General features: G+C 38.4%; 1 protein-coding gene across 4 annotated transcripts in view; it reads left to right on the top strand.

The window, feature by feature from the left end:
• FOCAD (focadhesin) overlaps positions 1-23,375 on the top strand; it is a 110,942-nt gene that overhangs the window by 49,495 nt on the left and 38,072 nt on the right. For all 4 annotated transcript variants that reach the window (XR_011736651.1, XM_071802588.1, XM_065860805.2 and 1 more), the window contains exons 15-21: positions 1,258-1,384; positions 8,625-8,759; positions 9,155-9,205; positions 9,868-9,951; positions 11,384-11,516; positions 15,472-15,660; positions 15,913-16,034. Coding sequence is in view for 3 of the 4 variants with exons in the window: in XM_071802588.1 (XP_071658689.1) it covers positions 1,258-1,384; positions 8,625-8,759; positions 9,155-9,205; positions 9,868-9,951; positions 11,384-11,516; positions 15,472-15,660; positions 15,913-16,034 (841 nt within the window). In the remaining variant the exon portion in view is untranslated. The remainder of the gene's footprint in view (positions 1-1,257; positions 1,385-8,624; positions 8,760-9,154; positions 9,206-9,867; positions 9,952-11,383; positions 11,517-15,471; positions 15,661-15,912; positions 16,035-23,375) is intronic.

The following is a 23,375-nucleotide window of genomic DNA, read 5'->3' as shown; positions in this document are numbered from 1 at the left end:
TTTTGATTTACTCAAATAGAGTTTGGGTGCTTTTCTGAAAAGTTTATTTTGTTACATGCAAATTACTGATCCTTATTCAGATACAATACTGACCAGAGAACATGGTTGTAAAAGTCTCACTGGATTAAATATTGACCCTTTCTGGCTCTAACTATCCATGAATATCAATACTTGATAATAATATACAGTTGCTGTAAAGATTATTTTTAAGCACATTATCAAGTACTTCCTGGTTTTATGTGCACAATACCTTTGTTTCTCTTTGTCACCTATCTTTTGGGTTCCACTTTTCACTTTCGTACTTGAAGGTCAATTATTTAAAGCTGGAAAGATTCACGTATTTTTCAATCATGAACTAAAATAAAAGTTCTTAAACACCTTTTCTTTTACCTCTTCAACATTCTTTAATTTTACCAAACAGTCTTTTTCAATAAATTAAAAAAAAAAAAAAAAACCACGTTAAAACCATGAGATGAACATCAATGCAGGTAATATTCTTTTTACCAGGTAAGTGATGTAATTAAAGTTCAGGTTTATGCATGTTCTTCATGCATTTAGAAATTTCTGGAAGAAAGTGAGAGCAAATAGAGGAAGCCTGAATTTTCCTGCAAATAATTCACCTAGGTAGGTCGTATTTACCCAAAGTTCTTCCAGTAAGACTATGAGGAACTGCTGAACCAGCAGTTGAGACCCCCCATCACTGCCCAATAAAACTGAACGGATCCTAAAAGGCTGCAAAGCAAATAAGCAACCTATGTAGTCAGTGAAGGAGAGACAAATGGCATTACAACAGCACCAAATTTGGAAAAATATTCTCATCTGATATAAAAGTGCCAAAAGTATTTTGCTGCCAGAATCTCCACCAATATGCGATAGTGAGTACTTACAGAAAACTGCAACGAAGAAGACAAGAATAATGTATTTGATAGCACACATGGATTTTCCTTCTCAGTTACTTTTTGAATGATGTAATCTTTTAACTGACGCAACATCCTTGGACAAAAACTTCCATAGCTTTACCACGTTGTGATCTTTTATTGGGAACTTGTTGCCTGCTGATTTAGTTCTCCATGTCACTCAGCCTTTGGAGCTCTCTATCATATTCTTCCTCTTGTATCTTTTTTTCCTCCTAGTTTTAGACTGGTTTAGTTGTCACTTAAACAAAACTAATACCTAGCGAATTTTTGTCAGTAAGTAAATGAATTTTTTGTTTGTATGCATGAGTAGTGCCTTATATCGTCACGTTTTTTGCTTTAGGCCATACCAGCATGGAGCAGACATGTTGGCTGCAATTTCCCAGGTATTAAATGAATGCACAAAACCTGATCAAGCTTCACCTGCTGCCATAGTGTTACAGGGTCTTCAGGCACTTTGTGAGGCTGAGGTAAGATTAAAGTGGCTTGTCCCTGTGTTTCATGTTTTGTTTGTGGATCATGGACTTTTTTCTTAGTTGGCTTTTTTTTAAGAGTACATTGGATTGTTACGGCATTTTATTTCTTCTGAGAAATTTAATTCCTCTCTTCCAACATCAGTTAGTTGTTCCTGGGAAATTATACTGTGAATTTATACTACAAGAGGTCATGCCTTCAGTGCATGGACAGCTTTGCAGTCTGTTGAAAAGAGAATCTTTCATGTAGTTTTCCTTGAGATTTGAAAAGGATGGCTGTTTGGCACATAATTCTGATTGCTGGAAACTATGTAGATAAACTACATACTGCCTGATAATCTGCCTGATAGGGAGTGAACTCACCTGTAATGGTCAGACTTTACACTAATTCGTTTGTTACTTACTGATGAAGAGGACGAGCAAGCATTGGAACATGCTGCCCAGAGAGGTTGTGCTCTCTCCAGCGGACGTTTTCATGTTCATTTTGGATACAACCCTGAGCAACTGTGTCTGAACTCATACTGACCCTGCTTTGAGCCAGACATTGGACTAGAAATATCCTGAGGTCTCATATGATATCACCAACCTAGGAACCAAGGCTCTTTGTTTCTGCAGTGACATACCAGATGTGGTGATGCAGAGGCAGACATGCTGTGAGTCACACTGTAGATAAACTGGACTGTGCAGGCCATCTGAGTTAGTGGAGTAGCCTGCAGGAATATTTGATTACCCATTCTCTGCAATTTTAAGTTTATCCTCTTCTTCACTTTCAGTGCAGTGTTTACTACACGAGGCCAGTCCAACAAAATCCAGACATTGCCACATAATATGTTTGAAATCAAGTCAACAGTTCAACAACAACATAGTAAATGGTTAACAGTTCATAGACATTAGTATACAATATAGTTTAAAAGTTTCAGACAATGGCTACTAAGAAGCAGCTTATTCAGGGTAGTTGCTGTGTTTAGTTTTTGATATGAAGTTTGACTCCTCTTAAGGTCACAGAGATTCTTTGATTGCTGGCCTCAGTTAGTATTTAAGCAATGTTTTCCCAGGCTGGATTAAATGAAGACTTTGTTGCCTGCAAAGAAGCAGGAGCTAGGCCTATGACATATGTCACATCCTACTATAAAAACCTTATTTGAGATCAGATCTACTATACCACTGTTGAGAAGTGTAAGGCTGGGACAACTTCAGCTACTTAGGGTAGAAGAAAGAAACGGAAGAATCACTTCATGGACAGGTACCAGGTTTTCCTGTCCTAGTTCTTATAGGCTTTGCCCTCAGTTGCACTTTCAAGTCAGCTACCAAAATCAGTTTCAGTGCATCTTCATTACTTGTGCAATTTTTGGTTTTTGAAAGTGGGAAATGTCGAAGATATTGTGGAAATGTAAACTTAATTTTTCCTCATATGAGTGCATTAAATTGTATCACAGAACCATAGAACGGTGTGGCTTGGAAATTACTTTTGAAGGTCATCTAGTCATAAACAGTTCTTCCTTCTCTACCTGCCTCTGCACCCAGCCTGTTTTTGTCTTGGAAGCATTCATTACAGTGGTAACTTCATTTTCTGTCTCTTGATTAGCAAGTGTGGCATACTAGTGTAGTCTAGCTGGTGTTACCATGTTGTTCCCTTCTCTTCCTCCCTCTATTTTTGCTCTGCCAAGCTTTGCCATATTTTTTTTTTTTTTGACACTTCATTTGCAGTTTTTCTCAAGGCTGGAACAGAGTTCTAATCCCTTTTCTACTGTTTTTTCTAATAAGGTAGCTAATACACTTTTTGTAAGAAATGGTGTATAGCAATAGCTTGAGTGACGCTGAATAGCTCCAGGAAGACTAGGTTCATCAGTGTATTTTAGGTGAAGTTGCTACTGTTCTTAAGCTTACGAAGATTTTATTTTCTTCGAAGCACACAATATGACTAATAATTTTAATAAATGTTATCTTAAACTTTGTAATTCAAAACATTAACAGTGACTTTTGACTTGCGTGTTTCTTCTCCTGTGTGGGGAAACTTGCACTCCAAGTACTTAAAATCTGGTAGGAGAAACTGGAAAACTATTTGTGTAATTGACAAAAATAACTCCCTTATTGTAGCTGAAATTTCAACATAAGCATTTTGCATTTGAATGTGGACAAACCCTGTAGACAGAACGATCATTGCCAAATTTTTTACTATGGAAATGGCATTGAGGAGTGATTTGGCTGTTAATCCTTGGGATTAATAGTAGCACTTTTACCTCTGCAGCACCATCATGTTGTGAAGTCAGCTGGTTTTGGGTTATTGGGCAAAATTTGTTTTGAAAATAAGATGGTTTTATTTACTCAAATTCCTAGATCGTGTTTGTCCACAAACGTCACAGCGCAACTAGGGTCATTTTTCATTGTCACAGTGCGTATTAGAGTCCAGTACTCAAGGACAAGGTTATTTTAGATATTCCGTGCGTGGGTGTAAAGTGTAGTATTAAATTCTCTTATTTGAAGATAGTTGTTACACAGGATTTCTGATTCAGCAGAGTGATACAAAATATACTGAGATTATGATACAAATGTAAGTTACGCTAAGCAAAATAGCACAATTGCAGTATACAGTTCAATCACAATACCAGTGTGATTCCCATTAATGGTCTCTGTAATATGCTCACTGTCACAATGCTGAGTGTCCCCACTTGCCAGGAAGTAATATGGGGGTTGAAGCCAGCTCAAGCCTGCTGCTCTCTTCTGAATTATTTTGTTGGCTGTCTGGTTTTTAACTCTGTCTAGGGCTGAACAATGTATTCCCTCCTCCATATGCTGATCTGACTGACACAGGGACATGTTCACGCTCTTTTAATGAACTGGGGAGAAACATTGACACCCTGGGTTAATCCACTGAACTGTTTATAACAGCAGGGCAGGTGAGTAAGAAGTTATCAAAAATCAGTTTATCTACATATTTTCAGCCCCACCCTGCATTAATCTCCGAGCTTTGTGGGCCCATCGGCTTTGCCCGTCTGAGCCTTCTTCCACTGTAGGGGACGATGTGCCAGTCACAGCATATAGCACATAGGCAAAGCAATGGTATGCCCTTCGCTCTTCTCAAGTTGCAGGTATTTCTGTAGCTGGCTGTTAAGTGTTAACACTTTGCAGTAGAGGATGTGTCTGGTAGGTTTTACTGCAATTACATGTTCTGGAAGGTTCTGATAGGCGTTATCCTAATTGTAGTTTAGAGGAGATTCTGGAGTGATCAGCTGTGCCAACCACAACCCAAAGGCTTGAGAGCCTTTGTTACACAAGTGTTGTGGTCCATGATCCACCTAAAAGTGGAGGAATCTTGTAACTTACTTTCATTGAAAGAGGTTATGGTACCTTCAGGTACCAAAGGGTGAAACCAAACTACCATGAAGAGCTAAGAAATGTCACAAGCAATTTTTCCATGCATCTTTTTGCAGCTATTAAAGCCACCATGTCTCCTTAAAAAGCAAGTGAAAAAGTCCCTGTGTCGTGTAACCCAGTTGGCCCTGTTTTGTGGAGTAGGTTAGGCTAGGTGACCTCTAGCAGTCCCTTCTAACCTAAGTTAATCTCTGAATCAAGGGTTCTGTGATAGACTTGAACCTTGCTGAGGTTTGGTGTGAATGGATATTTGTGTCAGAGGAAATATTGCTTAAAATGGATGTGCTTCTCTGACTTGCTCCCCCCCAGATCGGAAGTGAAATTTGATTTAATTATTGTTTCCTATTTTTTCCCATGATTTCCTGCCCTCTTAGGTCAGTAGATCACCTGAAGCAAGAGTGCTTCAGTAAACAGACATCGGTAACACCTAACTTCTAGTTTTCCCCCTCTAGCAAATATGTTTTCAGTGCTTTGTCCAGCGATAAGCTTCCTATTTTAAAACAAATATCTAAAATGACAAAAGAACACAGATGTAAACAAAAATATACTGTACCAAAAGCACTGAGAGCTTCTAAGTTATATGGTTTGTAGTGTCTCAAGGTGACAATGATATGTCAATTTGAACAAACCTGGAAGCAGGTGGAAACACACAAAGAACATGAAGTTGAAAACAGACTTAAAAAGAACTTTTACTAAAGTATGACACTAGTGTGTCTTGATCTATCAACATACAATTTCTGATTATCACTGTTTTTTCTGCAGATTGTAATTGGCACATCAGTGTCATAAAGTTATCTTATGTTGCTAGTTTCCTAGAGTGCATTGTGTTTTCAGAGGACAGCTTTGTCCAGCTGAGCAGTGACTCTGGAATCACAGGACTGTTCCTTGGGAATTCATGACTAGCAGAGAGAGTTCATCACAAGATGCTTATCACACTGACTTGTTCCTCCAGAAGTGCTTTTATAACATTTTTATTTGTTTGTGTGTAAAGCACTACTCTCTTATCTTCCCTGCTGTTCCTGTCCCTGTGCCCCACTAGTTCACAGTACTTCATTTGGTAAGAGGTTTTTCTGTAGGACTACCGTTACGTTATGACTCTAGAAAATTCCTTCTGAAAGTAGCCAAAAGAATTCTACAGTCTTAACCTTCTAAGAGTTCTGTTGTGGTTTTTTTTAAGAAAATTCAGTGTTACAGCAGATGAGGATGAAGCCTGTCAATGACAGGCTAGAACATGCAGCCACGCTCAGTGGTGGCTTGAATATCCTCTTGCTTCTGTATTTATTGTGTACCAGATGATGTTTAGCCAGGTTGTTAGAAATTATGTTCCTTCTTCAGATCAGCTCACCAAATTTATTTAGGTTATTACCTAATCTGAAGTTGTATGAGATCCACTTCACGAACAAGTATTTAGTTGTCAGTACTGTCTGAACAGGTGAAACATACTATAAATTATCCTTTATGTCAGAATGCAGCAAAAGCCTTTAGATTGTGGCCTATTCCAAGCTGCACTACTTATTTAGCTAAGACAAAACAGACACACATACGCCCTTCTTAGCAGATCTCTCCTTCCAAACATGTCATTGGCTATTTTTAATCCCTTTAGTTCTGTCCTAATTAAAAATTGAAGTAGAGTTTAACAACCTGAATGAACTCATATTGGTTCTGTTCTCCTTTTGTAACAACAACAAAAAAATTTCTTCCTCTCCTAATACCAGCAGTGTTCAAAATGAGAAAAATGTTGTTATACTTCCAGCAAGCTCCTATGCTATTAACTGGATATGCAAGTGCAATGTGTTGGTTTTGGTGGGGAAGCATGCAAGGTAAGCGTGCCTTACCTCGCGGCAGAAGAGAATGTAATCATTTGAAGGATGTGTGTTTGTTTTAAAAGCATCCGATGATAAATGAAACACACAAACATAACACCTACACTATTTTAAAGTTATTTTTTGATATTTAGAAAACTTTTCCTTTTGCATTTCTAAAGAATTGCAGTTTCCAAAATGCTAGCATTCTATGATTTCTGGATGCAGCAATGGAATTTTTCAAACATCCCCACCTTAACTGCAAAGAACCAGAATTTGTCTGCGACTTTTTTAGATCTGACACTTGAGTGATGGATTATTGAATTAAGTTTTCATGTTTGAGCTGGCAGCTATCAGAGTGGCATCTTATAGGACTAACTACTCTAGACTGGGAACTCTGTTTCAAGTGTTCTTTGCAAAAGCAGGAACACACTGGATGTTAAGTTTGTAGATTTCCACCAGAGCAAAGGTGTTCCTAGAAGATGAGAATGATCATACAGGAGGAGAGTTTTAATTTTGCCAGAAATGCCAAAGGAACCTTTCTCAGTAGGTGTAAAGTGTGAGTATCTAATTGAATACCACTGGACCATTATTACTCAAACTACAATAATATCTTTGCAATTTTGTGGTTTCATTGAATAAAGAGTTTGAGATAAGCTGATAGTGTTCAACAAGAGGCTGGACAACACCCTCAGACACATGATGTGAACCGTGGGGTTGTCATGTGCAGCGACAGGAGTTGGACTCAGTGATTCTTGTGAGTCCCTTCCAACTCAGGACATTCTATGGTTCTATGATTTATGCATGTTCAGATTCCTCAAGTGGTCACATACCTGATCTTCACTTACAGTAGGAAAGACTTTGCTCCCTCAGTTTCTGTCTTGTAGTTCATCCACTCGAGAGGTCTGGGAAGAGAGCTCGCCAGTTAAGACTGAAGCAAAAAAGATTGTTGAGTACTTCAGCCTTCTCCTCCTCCATTGTTACCAGTTTGCCAGTCTTGCTTATCCCAGGGGTTACATTTTCTTTGACTTTCCTTTTCTGGCTAACATACCTGTAGAAGCCCTTCTTGTTATTTTTTTGCATCCATTGCCTAGTTCAGCTCCAGCTGCACCTTGGCTTTCCTGACCCATCTCTGCACAACTGGGCAGCGTCCCTGTGCTCTTCCCAGGTATCAGTCCCTGCGGCCACCACCTGTGCACTTCCTTCTTGCCCTTCAGATTGACCAGCCAGGTCTCAACTTGTGCACAGCAACGTTCTGGTTTCTGGTATCACTGCAAAGACTGGTTTAAAAGGCTGAAGCTACTATGTTCTAAGGACTTGGAAAGCAAATGGCATGACTCCAAGTTCATGATTAACAGAATAAAAATAAAAATAATTATGTATTTTTCAAACCAGTTTTACGCTTATTGTAAGTTAACAATTAGAAGGATGTTGTTTCTATAGTCTGTGGCTTCCTGACTGAATTATTTTTTTTTTATGTTTCTGGTTTGCTGAATTGATCTCTCTTGCTCTAAAATGTTGAGAACGACCTGCTTAGTATAGGGCTAATACAGCCGTGGCATTAGTGTTTATTTTAGTTTGACATTTTCCCAGCTATTTCTGGATTCCTGCAGTTTTACGTTCTTCTTTTGTTCAACAAATTTGTTTGGATTTGGTTGTGTTTAAAGATTAAGGGCATTTTGTTTTGGAAGACTCCCAGGGAACATGGCTTCCTCCTCTTTTCTCCTGTTTCGCTCCCAGACAGCTGCTTTGAAGTTAGCTGGAAAAAGTTAAGTAGAGCAGTAGTGTTACATGAAGATACAATTATAGCTTTATGTGTATTGCTAACAGTGTGCTACTTATTCCTACTGGTAGCTATTTTATCTGGTGAAGTGTTGTGCAGTATTATTGTAGGATGTCAATTAATATACTGGAGATGCTTAATACAACTGAATTTTTTTTTCTTAACTCTTTTTCGATTCCTGTTCACAAGGAGGAAGAAAGAAGGCAAGTGCTGGAAAGAAGTGTCATTTAAGTCAGGTTTGGATTGCTGTTGGTAATGGTGCCTCTCACTTTCCATCCAGGTTGTTTGCATCCGTTCTACATGGAATGCTCTGTCACCACAGCTGAGTTGTGATACAAGACCCCTCATTTTAAAAGCACTCAATGAATTGTTTGCCCTGGTTCCCTCATTAACAGTGAATACAAATGAATATGAGGTATGTACCCATGGACTAAGGTGATTCTCTTCTTTTAGTGTATCTTTGTACATGAGTTTTAAACATGCCTGCTTGTTTTTAGTATCTCTAAATTGTACTCACTGCGTAATTCAGGTTAATCATAATAGACATTTCCATACAGTTTCACAATTGTATCTTGCATTAGTGAATCCTGGGAGACAGATGAGAAATTCCGGTGCAAGATTGATTAGGGATTTCCCTCTCCCAGAATGTGAGCGCATGTGAATGTGTCCACAGTTCAAACTTGCGCATCTTCCACCTTCCTAGCTCAGTGCATGTTGATGTGGCAGCAGTTTCTTTCAGGTAACTGCCTCTATTTCGACTGCTTATTTGGTTAAAGTAACTCTAAATACCTGTTTTGTTTGCTTTTATAGAATTTCAAAGCTCAAGTTATCAGCTTCCTTTGGAACAACACACAAAACAAGGTAGGTGATACAACCAAAAATGTTAATTGCTGGTGTCAGCAATTGACTGTTAACCTTGTCTTGAAAGAAAGATATAAAACTTAACACTGTCAGTAATCTCATTTTCTAATAGTAATTTCTTCTTGTCATTGACTGTATAACACTGTTTTTGAAGCAATGTAATGCACATGAAAAGTAGTAATTGATGGTCCTAGCATCTGCCACTCCCAAGGAGTAACATAAACAAGTTTGATTCCACTGGTAAATTTCAGCCTAAACATGGTGAATCATTCTTGGCAAGGCTGCAGCTCTGACAACTGACCCAATTCTTCGGTGGGGTATCGTAACACAGTGGGAATGTTGGACCATCATCACGGTGGGACTGGTGGAACAAAAGTATTTGAGTTTAAATATAGCTCAAATATTTCTATGTAAACTACTCTCACAGCAGAAAAGGAGTGTAGCAATCAGAATGTTTTCTATCAAGTCTAGATAATTGGTCTTGCTAGTTTGCATTGTTGATATAAAGTAATAAATTGCGAGTGCATGCCTCAGGAAAACATTATTATTTTAAAGTATTTTTCAGTATTCAGTGCTTATTGAATAGGCTCTTTCTGTGGAGTGTCCAGTAGGCAGCAATACCATATGCTGTGCTTGTGATTTTCTTCCTGTTAATTTTCTAGGATGCTGTTGTAGCCATTTCGGCCTATAAGTCACTCTCATCATTTCGTCCTGAAGAACATAAAATTCTTCATCTTCCTGAACAGGTAGCAATGTTGTATGTTTAATAGTAAGGACATCTGACATGGGTTGTATACTCCTGGAAGGGAAGCAAGGCCTTTTGCCAGCTCTACCAGACAACCTTCAGAGCCTCACAGAAGAAATATGAGATCCTGCTGGTGGAATGTGATGATGTTATGTATGATGAGCATAACCAAGACTTATGAGAGGGGAAAGGCACAAATAGAGGCTGAGTGAGGTCTAAGCAGTCAGAAGGTAGCTTTACTTCTTAGTTCAATCAGCAGGTTATTTTTGGACAGTCAGTTTGCATTTTATGCTCTTTTGTTAATGCTTGCAGTTGAGTCTTAACACTAAGCAGCTCCTGTGATTACTGCTTCATCCATTGCAGTCACATTCATGCTTAGTGCTTTTTTTCCCTGAAATTGGCAAGTCAAGTTGAAAAGTAGGTCCTGTTTTTGGAATTAAGCTGAAAACGCTTCCCATGTTTCTGTTCTGAACTTTTACAGCATAACCTTTTTCTATTTTGTTGATAAAGGCAGTCAGGGAGGAATCAAGGTGTTTGTTGGAAAGCTCTGCAAGTATGTAGAGGGCTGTTAAACTCAAAAACTTCACTCTGGTTAGTTGACTCAATAACCTTACAAAAAGAAATAGTGCAAGAAAGTGAACATATAAGGTCATCCATGTGACCTTTTTTTTTTTTTATAGTAACCTTTTAAGTGAGAATAGGCAACAATCAGTAGTCCGTTGGTACTTTATGGCACAGTAAAGACTTCTGTAACTTTTTATTTACTGCTTTTTTACAAGATTAGCTCCATTTGTGTGTTGTAATTCGCTATTATGAAAAGGTTGGAATAAACTACTTTAAAACATGTACTTTCTTTATATTAATTGATGAGAGGAGTTCAGCATAAACCTTATGCATGAGAAATGTGTTTTGCATAGAAGAGCACAAGGTAGAATGATGGAAATCTCTAAATGCTTTTGCAATACTAAATATTTCACAGTATTATGTAGCTTTATATTATTAGTGCTGTTATTTTACAGTCATTAGAAAATGCGTAAATATGTTTTCATTGAAATCATAAATATGTTGCAGTTTTTAAAATTCTGAAAACGAATGTGTATATCAAAGTACCAGTATAAAACTTTTTTTTACTCTTAATTGAAGAGGAATCAGAGTGAAAAGTAAGTTCTAGTAATATAAGTTCAGACTGTAAGTGTCAAGATTAATTTTAATATAAGAGAGATGGATTTACACAGCCATGTGATTTTTATCAAGCAGTTTTGCCTTTCATTCAGGTAGAAGAAAAGCTTATATTCTTTCAACTTCAAATTAATGAAATGGAGAACTTATCATATTTAATTAGTATTTTTGACACTTGCTTGAGCCTTAGAATCATGAAAGATAATGAGGATTTGGAATTCTGTGCTGACGTTTCCTTTTTTTCGATCTTTCAGGCACGACCAGTAGTTGACCCACTGGAGGAGACAGACATGAATGAAGATGAAGAAGAGAACGAGGCAGATATTTTTGTTCCAGGTTCTTCATATATCAAGCTGTTGTCTCTAACGCCAGCTTATGTTTTAGGAGGTATGACATACTCAGTGTTGGAGGTTACTGTGCAAATTTGTAATCATTGTGACTGCACATACATGCAGCTTTCTTATTATGGACTGTCATGTTAAAGTGCAGCTTTTTTTTTTTCTCCTCTGGGAAAATATCTTACCAAATTACAGGAAAAAATGTAAAGTAAAAGTTCAGAAGAAGAAAAAACCCCCAACCCATTTTTAAGTAGACAGTGTGTCAGAGGTCATGATGGTAGAAAAAATGCTTAAAACATAAATTAAGAATCCTTATCTGTCCTATAGGAAAAGCCAGTTGCTTATTATTTACTTCAAGTACCCATTGTTTTATCACAGTGCAACTTCAATAGGGAGTACTGGGCAGATGTTTTTAAAGGCAGCTCTGTATTTTAGCCCAGCACAGACTCAAGAGAAAAAAAAAAAAACAAAAAACAAACCAAAACCAAAACAAACACACAAAAACCCACCAAAAAAACAACCAACCAACCAACAACCAACCCCACCCCCCAAAAAACCCCAAACCAAACACAACCAATACCTTAGTGTTTCATAAAGTGTATTAATAGTATTGAAACAATGCTGTATACAGAATCTACTTAATCTATACAGATACTAGTTGCTATGCTTAATGCTTAATTTTAGTGGTGCATATTGATACCGAAGTGTGCTTCAACAGATGTTCTCTGGTTGCTGCACTTGTTTTCACACCTGTACAGGAGAATCACTTTTAGTATTTGGGATTTTTAATGTTCAGTTGGTTACTCTCACTAATGCTACTTTTCACCTCCTGTAAGAAGACTGTGACATTGGTGCCTGGACACAGGCATTGTTATTTCGCTATTTGTAGCATGCCTGGGATCTTGATGTGTGATTGTAACCGGTAAACATTGCCATGAGATAGTAGTGATGGTATTTTGTAGTATTTTCCTGCAGTGAGGGCTCCTCGAAAGATCCATTTTTAAAATACGCCATGCACTGGAGTCTGGAGTATGTGCAGCCTCACCTAGAGAATTTCTGTGCACTAACCAGTAAGTTCTAGCAGCTTTGCGGAGAAGACTGCCATAGCCTACTTCAAAGAGTGACATATCTGGGCAGAAAACTCAAGCTGTGTAATGGATGCTGAGACAGGCAACTTAACAGGAAGATAGCAAACCAAAATGGACTTCAGAGACAACAGCTGCAATAAAAAGATGCAGCCACCACAAACTGATATAAAAACAAATGTGCAAATAGCTTTTCCAACTCACACATTCACTGAACAGATTTTTCCCTCAGGGGAGTCTTCGTCTTCTAACACTGTTAGTTAACACAGAATACAGAACAGTTGAGCAAAAACTTGAGAGACTGGCAGGGGTGATTATTGTGAATTGATCGCTCCACTGAAAGGGTGCGAAACTGCTTTCACAAGACAACGTCCCAGACAGACCAGAAGCCACAAAGTTCTGTTGAAGCTGAATTTGTGCCATCTCATCTGCTGGAATCCTGCTGTTATACATTATTCAAATTAATTCACTACTTCCTTACTAATTAGAAGGAGAAGGACCAAGATGCTTTTTAAGAAGACAGTTTTTGTTTCTCAGACTTTCCCCTAAAGTCCTTGTTGATGCACATCAAATCAGCTGAAGCTTCTAAAGGAAGTTTGTCTTGCTGCTTGTGAGATCTCCCTTCTTCTTGCTTTTCCTTGCTGAATCTTTAAACTCTGAATTACTGCTACTTTTTCTTCCTTCCTTTCTTCGTCTTTAATCCTTACAGGAGGAGGAAAATCTTTAGGCTTTTCAGCCTCCGCATGCTTCTTCCTGTAGAGTTGGACGCTTAATGCTGTGGCAGCTGCAGTTAAAAGGTTCCAACCAGAAGGTGGGCTTGGTGCTGGCATTACTGTTGAATTGTGGTTGGTTGTTTCTTTGTTAAAGTGCTTTCTGCAGATCTGTGGGAAGAAAATGTCCAAGCTTACAAACAAATCTGTAGGGCCTATTGCTGCAACAGAGCTGAGGAAAAATAAGGGAACAAGTAAAAGCAGACTTTCCATGGCAGTTGGTTGGAACGTGCTGCGATTCCAATTTACTATAGCTGTCTGCTTATTCGAAAGTGAAGTTTTAGGCAATATTTTCTCTTAAACTCCTTTGAAACTGATTTGTCATTTCGGTTTCCATATTATTTCAAAGCATTAGAGTCCACAGTGTATAAGAAGGCGTATGACAGCCATATTATTTTTTAATAGTTTTTCTTTCTCAATGGCTTAGACTTCCCTGAAACCTGGTAGACAGAGAATTAAAAACAATCCCATATAACAAACAGTAATAGCTGTGGTCTGGACTTTATTATTAAGAAGTATATCTCTGCAGGAAGGGTGCTAAGGATTTTGTTCCTGTGATTTTTTTATTTTTTTATTTTTTTTTAGCCTTCGGACTGATTGGTAGACTTAAACTGTGATATTCTAGCACTTGCTGCTCAGCTGGGTGCTTCATTAAATTTATCCAGATTGTGTGATTTGAGTTACATCTGTCAACCTAGAACCTTGGGCTATATCCATTGCAGTAATATGACAGCAGTGGCATTATTTGTGCTAGGGTGTTTCTGTCAATGAACTTGGCAGAGAAGGAGCTATTCTCTTACAGAGGATTTCTTCTTTATTGCTACAGCCACCCCACACAAAACAACAGCTTACAAAATCCTATGGCAGGTCGGTGGATAGTGTTTTCATGTCAATAAACTTAGTTTTGTTGAAAGAGTATGTCATGTTGAGGACTGGGGACAAAGACTTACAGTTTCTGATTGAATCATTGTAGTGAAAATTGCTAGCTGCATCCTGAAGTTTTTGTTTGAAGAATATTGACATTACAGGTGGAGAAAAAATGCTCAGATGTAGGTGCCCTTCCTGCTATGCTGCAAAAAACCTGTCACATTTAGACTGCCCTCCACTATGAAGTTGAATGAGGAAAGAACATTGCTGAAAATCATGGGAACTTCCTGAAAACAGGAAATGTGAGGAAGTTCCAGTGTAAAACTGTTTTATTCTGAGCTGCCATATGTATTTCTTGGACCCAGAAAGGATAAGCGAGTGCCCGTTTGTCTCCTTTGTCCTGTAGTTCCTAGTCAAAGCAGGCCTGTATGCAATTTGGAAACTTGCATGCCAAAGTTTCAAGCCTAGTGTGAAACAGTTGTTATAAATCCCCTTAACTTGTTTGTGTAACAAAAGCACTATAGGCTTTTAAACTTATCAGGTTTGCAAGGTACAAAGCTGGCACTCTGTTATGTGGTAACAAATGCCGTGCAATCACATATATATGTACATACAGAAATACAGCCATGTTTTCCAACCTGTGCCTTAAAGGCTTCTCAGATTGACTTCACAAATGAACAATAACTTCATAGTAATTCTGTATAATTTTAAAGCTGGTTAGACTGTAAAAGGCATAGCTTGAGAGCCCAGAACTTAATAAACAATTTGTACTGCTATGGTAACAGAAATCAAGGTAATACTTTATGTATCCCCAGTTTGCATATAGGCACGCTCTCCCATCCACGCTCTTTGCATTGTACATTTTTAAATGTCTTTAAGAACAACCTCGTTTTAGAGACAATATTTTTCACTCTGTTGGTTAACATCAGTTTTGTTTTTAATTCTCCTTCTGTCAGCATGTGCTAGTACTATTGGCATAGCAGTCAAATAATGCAATCAACATCTCATGGAATAGGTAAGGCCACTGTTCCTCTCAGCCTTAGTATCTGACATGACTTCCTCAAAGCCTCTTGAAGTTGCATTGGCAGCAAGTATGGGGTCAGGGAGATTTATGAAGACCTTGAGCTGTCATCTGAGTGTGTCATCCCTAGTTTATCTAAGCATATCTGCTCTGAAGCACAGGTGTCATTTGGGATTTTATGGGGTTTTTTTGGTCTCTCAGTCATCAGGCTCTGTCTGACATTCCCTTTCCTCTGTCCTCATCTTCCTGCACTTCATCCAGCATTTGAAGAGTTTGCAACATCACTTGTGAAACAGGAGATGACCAGCATGCCCCGTGGTGTGTATCATTCTGCCTTGAGAGGAGGGACCACACGCTCAGACCAGGGGAAGACCGTGGCAGGTGTTCCAAACTTCTTGCTGAAAATGTATGAGAGGAACAAACAACCAGGAATGACACCAGGCCTTGCAGGTAAGCTGTCACTTTCAGGAAATTAGACAAGTCTACATGCTTTGACCCAAAGATTTCTATGAATCTGAGAGTCAATCAGTTTAAGAAACCAAGATGTCTTGTGTCAGTTATATATGCTTATGGTTGCTTTTAAAGTGTTGGCTTTATTAAATTGACTTTGTTTTGGGTTCTCCACTGAATTGCGGAAGACTTCTGAACTATTAGCATTCGTGTTGGTATTGACCTATTTTTCTCCTTCCTTCCCTTTTTAAGCTGGCATGTTGTTGTGTTATGACCTTCCAGTCCATATGGGCAAAGACGGAAAGCCTATTCCTCGGTTTCTGGCCAGCAGAGGACGCAATTTCCAACAAATGTTGGTAGCCCTTATTCATGAGGTAATCCACTGGCTTTTCTTCCCTTCTCAGAAGCGTTATGCTGCCTTCCCTGCCTTACTATCTCATTTGTTTGTGCCGACTAGGAATTAGAATCAACTGGCAATGGCATGCATGAATGTATCTTAACTAACTTAAAGTTTCTGTGTGGAACAAGTAACTTGAATTGAACATGTGAATACCTCTTTTTAAGAGTTCACTGCTGAAGTACCTCTTCTGAAAATCAGAACAAACAGACGCTGACCTTTGCCTTTATCTGGCTTGCAGACTACGATACCTTCCTTATACCTGTTGTGTGTACTGAGATGTAGGTGACTAGCAGGTTTGAACAAAGATCAGACTCTGTGACATCTACTTGGTATTTTATTTTCTCATAAATGTTTCAGCTCCCTGCCCTATTAGGCTTACACCACTGAAACCATGCAGTTACCTTTGTGGTAGTTTTGGAAAAAGGATATGAAATAAGTTCCCACTTAATCATTACAGAAAATAAAGTGCTTGCGACAGAATCTTTCAAAAAGTTGAGAATTACAGTACTTTTATGGTTGACATGAAAGTTGATCTTTGAAAATTTTGGAAAGCAGTAAACCAAAATAAGCAGTTAAACTGGATCAAGGGAAATAACTGTTCCTTTCCCAATTTTATGTCAATGAAAGCAGTTAATAACAGAAGTAGTGTATTAATCTCTTTAAAAGTTAAAAAAAGCTGTTGATGTGGTCATTTTGTATTGCTGCAGAGGTTAATTACATGCATCTATGGGTGAAGTTTCTGCTCACAGGACATAAATAAGAATGTATTAATTATATCAGTCTAATACGAGCAAGAGAGCATAGATAACAATTTAAAAAGTTCTGTAAAATTTAGGTAGACACTTTGGCGGTATGTCAGGAAATAAAAACAATGAATGAATATCTGGACATTTTAAAGATTTTTTTTTTTTTTTCCACCCCACAGCAGTACCAATTCTTGTTCTACTTTTCAAGGACAGAAAAGCTTAAACAGTCCCATTACTCCTGCTTTCTCTGTCCCGTGTAGGCACTTTGGTGCTAATGAAGATAACATGATCCTGTGCTGCTGTGTACTGAGGAGCCTTTTCTTCAGAGCACAGTGAACCAGAACTGCATAATAAAAGCAAGTGTTTTATTTAACACTCATGCTATACTTGTTGCAGAAGTTGGAGGAGACAGAATGAGACATGGGCTGCAGGTGTGAGTGTGTCTGCGCCCTGATTTTGGTTTGTGACTGACACCCAATAGACCTGGAGCCTACCTGCTGCAAAATTCCATTATGATTCTAATAAAATCACTGGCACCAAACACTTTCTGTTACGAAACAAGTACAGCACAGAATTTGGGTGGGAATGTTGCGTGCACAGTCTTTGGAGAGTCTTCTGTTTACAAACCGAAAGCCTGACAAATAACACAGGTGTCCGCAGTGGAAAGCGCATGGGGCCTACGTTCCGAACCTGGGATGCACCCACGTGGCTCCCTTCTGGCTTTGTTCACACTGCATTTGTACTGATTCGCTCCCTCAGTCTCTTTGGAGCAAACAAGTTAGTTCCCTCTCTAGCAAACCTGTCTGCCTGAGGTTTCCAGTCAAGTGATGTGATATGTGTCCCATGCTGAAAGTGGCTGCTGCTTCCACCTAGTGCAGGCTTCCAGCTCTGCACCATCTCTCAAACGCTTCCATGTGCTGGCATACACATAAAATTTTTACCTGTCATATAATATCTTATAATTTTGGTCCTTCTGAACTCAAAAGCCACAAAAAGTAATAATCATGTCTTGTGGCCACAGAGACACCAGATGGATCCCAGCAGAAGCGAGACCAAGTGGTATAAGGACAAAAGCCAATCTGCAACAGGTGGACTGAAGTGTAGAAATCCCTCCTGGGCCTGTGTCATGAAGGCAGAGTCAACAGGGTTATGAATTACTTCAATTGGCAAGTTCCTCTCTCAAACTAGTAAAAATTATAAAATACTGAAACAACACCCTTAAACACAAGTCTTATGGTAACAGATATTTTCTATCTTGACATCTTTAATGCTAAAAATGAAATCAGAAATTGGAGATAATACCCCTCATCATCACAGGAGTGTGCAAGTAAATTAATGAATGTTTTCTAACTACTTGGATGCTTCAGTGGAGAGCACCAGGGGAAGTCCACAAGGATATTGTATAACATGTCAGAGGAGCAGATTTAGAGTAATGAGTTACGAATGAAGCATGACTTTGCACAGTATCCAGAAGGAAAAGCTCCACCTTCTATGTAGATGTTTCATTCAGTAGCACCTGGGTTCAGTGGCAGAGGCTCTGGAGGAAAAGATGTTAAATTATAATTATAATTAATTGTAATGTAATATTAATTAAATCATTATAATATAATAAAAGGCATGTTTTAGTGTTACATAAGCTGAATTACAGGAGGATGAAGATCAGTTCTAAAATACGATGTTGTATACGCTTACTTGTTCCCTTACTAAAGCATCAAATACAATCTCTGGTAAAAAAGAAGAAAATATATATATATATATATAAAAAATTTGTGTGTACTAGCAGTGATTATAATATCCAACAACACATCAAAAATTGACTTCTGCTAGCAAGCTACCTTCATAGTAATACAACCTTAAAATGGTTTGGTTGACAAAGCGTGGGTTTTTCATTGAATGTGGTGAATACATAGCAATGGCTGGAGACAGAAATATTATCAAGTATCTCAGTATTTTACAAAGTCAATTCAAGGTGTAGTAAAATTAAAAAAAAATCCGTGTTTGAAAGGTAAACCTAAACACAAGACATCTTCAAACAATCCTAACTGTGCCTTTCAGTGAAAATTCGCAATAGCTATAAACTTTTGATGAAAATATGTATAGTATTTCTGTTCTCAGCTTACACTGCTTTATAAGATGGAAAAAGCCTTTTTTGTGCCTTTTTTTCTTTCGTACATACATGCAGTTTGAGTTAAGCTTGTCAGGAGAAAAGTATTTGGGCCATTGGATAGAAGAGAAGCAAGTCCCTGTGGTCATCTAACTTAATTTCATGTCTTAGTGTTTATTTAGTCCTCAGTGTTCTTCTGCAGAGCAGAGTTTAACAATAAAAACAGGGAGCTTAAGCTATAAAGCTATCAAATAGCAGTACTGGTCCAAGAAAATTGAGTTAGTAGGGCCGAGACTCATCTTCTCCCTGCAGTGGATATAGAAATTAATGTGTTTTTGAAAACTCATTGCTTCAGAGTTCAGAACAGCACATGAAGTTTTTTAGGGGTTTTAAACTACTATAATGACACGTTTTTTCTACTGCCTTGACTCCTTTTGATTTTGAGGGGGGGTTATCTCTTTTTGTGACTTTTTAAGAAGCATTTCATTAAAAAGAAGACTGACAGTTACCTTTAAACCATTGCAGTCAGCATAAAGCTCTGAGAAAACTGTGGAGTGAATGCAAGCACCAAGAAATTACAGTTAATTGGAATATAGCAAGCATCCATTTATTTTATCTCTAAAACTCCTCGACAGTTGTCATATCTTTAGTTAGGGATTAGCAGTTATCAATATAATTGCCATACTGGCATAAAAATGTTTTTACCTCTTCAGTGATTTTATCTGTGCTCACATCTGTAGAATATGAACCTTCAGGTTGCATATCTGTCTGGATCTGTGTATACTTAGTTGCTATTATTACACGTAGTTTTCTGAAATTTGAGGCATAGGAGGGGGACTTGAGGCAACCAGTTTAATTTTTGTGAGATTCTTTATGTTTAAATGTGATACCTGAGATTCTGCTGCCAAAAAAAAAGGTGCTACGTGAGTTTTGTATGTGGAGGAAAGAATTTCTTCTTGTGTGTTTAAAAGGCTATAAAACATATGAATAACATATCTTGCCATTCAAATCTAACAGTAACAACAACAGTGATAAGGTAATTTACTGGTAAACTGTAATGAGCCAGACTTACTCTATCTCCTATGTTCTATTCCATCTGAGGGATTGGATGCAGCTGTAATACCTGTCAGCAGGATCAGATTAAGATGCAGAAAGGTTTTTGGGTATTGTTTGAACTGGTATCTCATGGGAGGCAGAACATATGTTCAGAAAGCAGTGGCGCATTCAGAGTGCTGTATTGCTCCTTACTGGTCACTGGTTACTTGAAAGCAGAAGATCATCTTTCCCCCAGAAATGAGGATGTGCTGCTTGATTTATTATTAAACAGAACTTGTTAACCTCCCTTTTGAGAGGACATGTAAGTTACTGTAGTCACAGTGTTTGGAAGTAACGTAGACCATGGGTTTTCTTTGTTTTCTCTGCAGCTGCCTGGATCATACCATACAGGAGATCCCTGAGGTTTATCACAGTGACCTGGACTAGATTAGTTAATAATTACCTGTGACTGTTTCAGTTTTTGGAGTAATTCTTCCTAGGACTTCGTAGGAATACCAGCTTCACTTATCTCTGTTGTGAAGATGAATGAGGATGAGTAGTCACATATGTTCACATCATGTACCATATGTTTTGATACTTCTGTAAAAGTATGTTTTGGATTAAACTTTTTAGGCTTTCAGCTAGTTACCGGTCTTTCTTTAGTGGGGGTGAAGGGAACAGTTCATGCTACATGCAAAAAGCACAGAGGCACTCTGTTTTTGGGACACAGATGTGATAGATGGTGTCTTTGGCAGTCTGAAACTGTGCAGTGTTTTTAGAATAAAGGAGGATGGTCTTGGTTTTGTATGCTTCTCAATATTCATGTGCTGTCTTTGTGTTGGAAATAGCACAGTTATTTTGCTCCAGTAATTAGTAATATTTATGGGCAGAATTTAAAAGTTGGATGCCAGCAGTGAGTTGTACAGTATTAAATACTGCTCTACAAATAATAATCATGTTAGTCACTCTGAATCATCATGAAAGTGGCATCCCCTACTTTTATTTTGTGTTCAGTAGATGTGCTGGGATAGCATGCATCTTTGAGCACTAAAGTAGAAAACCCCTTCTGTACATTTCTTTCGTGGTTTGATTTCGATACAGCAAAGAGATTCAAAGACTTATTCAAACCTTGTATGTGAAGAGCAAATAATGGGATTTTCTGGAAGAGAATTCACTGTAGTGTGTTCTCTGTGGCTAGGTATTTCAATGGATGTGGTTCAGATTATGAACTATGTTGTGCTGGTTTCTACTACTGAATTTACCCAATGTGTCTCCTCCAGTGATAAAACAGTACGTAGGAAGTAAGTTTGTTGACAGATTTTTGCTTTCCTCCTCAGTCTAATGATCCTCGGAGAAAGGCATCTTTTTTTCTCACAAAGGAGTGCTGGGTAGAAGATTTTGAAGTTTATGGATGCAAGTATGTTAAAAAGAGCCTGTAAGCAAAATCTGAGCTGAAAAAGAGTTATTTCACTATTTGATTGACATGGATATTGTAATACTAGCTTTATTTATGAGGTCACTGAAGCTGCAGTTACATCCCGTCTGTGGGAAGGGCATTAAATACATGACTACACATTTCACTGACATACAGGTATTGTCTAGTACATGTTTTCACAGCCACACATTTGTTAGAGATGAGCTGAATTTAGGGACCATGTGAACTGGCAGTGCTATTGAGGTGTAAACCTGTTACATTTAGTAAAAGAACTTACAGGGATTCCCACTCTTCCCGCTCTACAGCACATCTTAAGATAGGCCATAAATATTAATGATATCATAGTTTCTACATTCTGTAAACAGTATTATCTCGCATGCTTAGGGAAGTGATAGAAATATGCTCAATTTCACTGTTCCCTAAGTTTTTGTGTACCCTCTGCTGGCTGTGTATCAGTGCAAAACAAGTGAGTGATATACAAAGATCTGCCGCAGCACAAAGATACCAGTGCTGAAAGAAAGCTCATCCAGATCTTGCCATGGTGTTTGATTTTTATTGAAGAGTGCACTGTAGAGGAGAAATGAGCTTCTGATTTCATTTGAAATTGTTTTTTAGTCTTGCAGAAGCACTCACAACTTGTGCCATGTATATTCACAAGTGCTGAAGTACAGAAGTAGTGTCTTCTGTGATTTGCCAGCATTCCCTGCGTTGGGTTTTGGCCAACACAGGCTGTGCTTGTGTGTTTTCAGGCAGATGTGTCCTTCTTAAGCATCCGTCAACAGGCTCAGATTGCTATCTCCTAGCTCATGCTGTTTCTTCTTGCCTCAGATGTCAGGCTACAGCTCTTCCCTTGAGAATTGCCTGTCAGCCTGGTGTGGCTATGCTGCCTCCTAAGAACATCCCAGGACCATTGTGGCAGGGTTTCACAACCACTTGTCATTGGTTCACAAGTACCTTTAGCCTCCTTCTGTGTGCTTCTCACCTGCCCAATGTCTTCTTACACGTAGATTGCACACCCAAAACAACCTGAACTTCACTTACTGTCAGCTTTGTCTATGCTCGCTAGTATTGGTTCACTAATGCTTAATGTAGTTGTTGTTCTCATTGTGTATCCAGTGACAGAGAAGTAAAGATTGCTGGTTTCCTCTGCTGAAATAGCAGGTGTCAGCACTGCTTATGTGATAAACCTCAGCACCATGTCCAATCATTTTCAGTCGCAGATGAATTTAACTGGAGTGTTCTGTCTTATGTGAGGATGTTCTGTTCCCTCTTGCTTTTTCTCATTCCAACTATCTGCAGAACATTTACTGCCATGAAGAAAATTAATTGAAGGCTGCTCAGCAGTTCTCCTGGTTATCAATCACATCTGCAAATTTTAGATAAAATGTGCAAGGTGCTAATAATATGTTTCTGATGAGACCATGTTGTCTGGTTGCTTTAAATGCCACAGTATACCTCAAGCTTTATATATCCTGCGTGAGGTCTTGAAGTGTTTTGAAGGTCTGCTTTTGCTCTGGTGCACAAGTGTGGATTACGTGGTGAATTTCATACGTTAAATCCCTGTATAGAAATAATATTGACTGCTTTATGTAGGGGCATAAAATAGAGGAAATGATGCAGGAAGACTTAGGAGGATAATTAACAGGCAAGGGAGTTTAGCTGTTTACCTTGGTTAACCATTCTGTACAGAAGAGGCCAGTGGAGCACTTGGTGGAGAAAGGAGGATTTTGCATTCCTTGAGACATGGAGTGTTTTACATGTTAACAGTGACTGGTCTCCATGATAAAATAGGAGGAATAAAAAAGAAGAATAGTAACCTTCTGGGATTAAGCCTGTCAAGATTTATTCCAGGTGGGCTTTGCACAATTTTTGATCATAACTCAAGGGATTTTTCCATAACTCAGGGAGTCTGGTGTGTTATTTTAATTTAGAAATCGAAAGTGTAGACCTTAAACAGTAGATAGTGAGGTATATCCCATCTCTCCTCAACCTGAC

The sequence above is a fragment of the Patagioenas fasciata genome, chromosome Z (genome assembly GCF_037038585.1).
Source record: "Patagioenas fasciata isolate bPatFas1 chromosome Z, bPatFas1.hap1, whole genome shotgun sequence".
Classification (NCBI taxonomy): domain Eukaryota; kingdom Metazoa; phylum Chordata; class Aves; order Columbiformes; family Columbidae; genus Patagioenas; species Patagioenas fasciata.
This window is presented reverse-complemented; position numbering and strand designations above follow the sequence as displayed.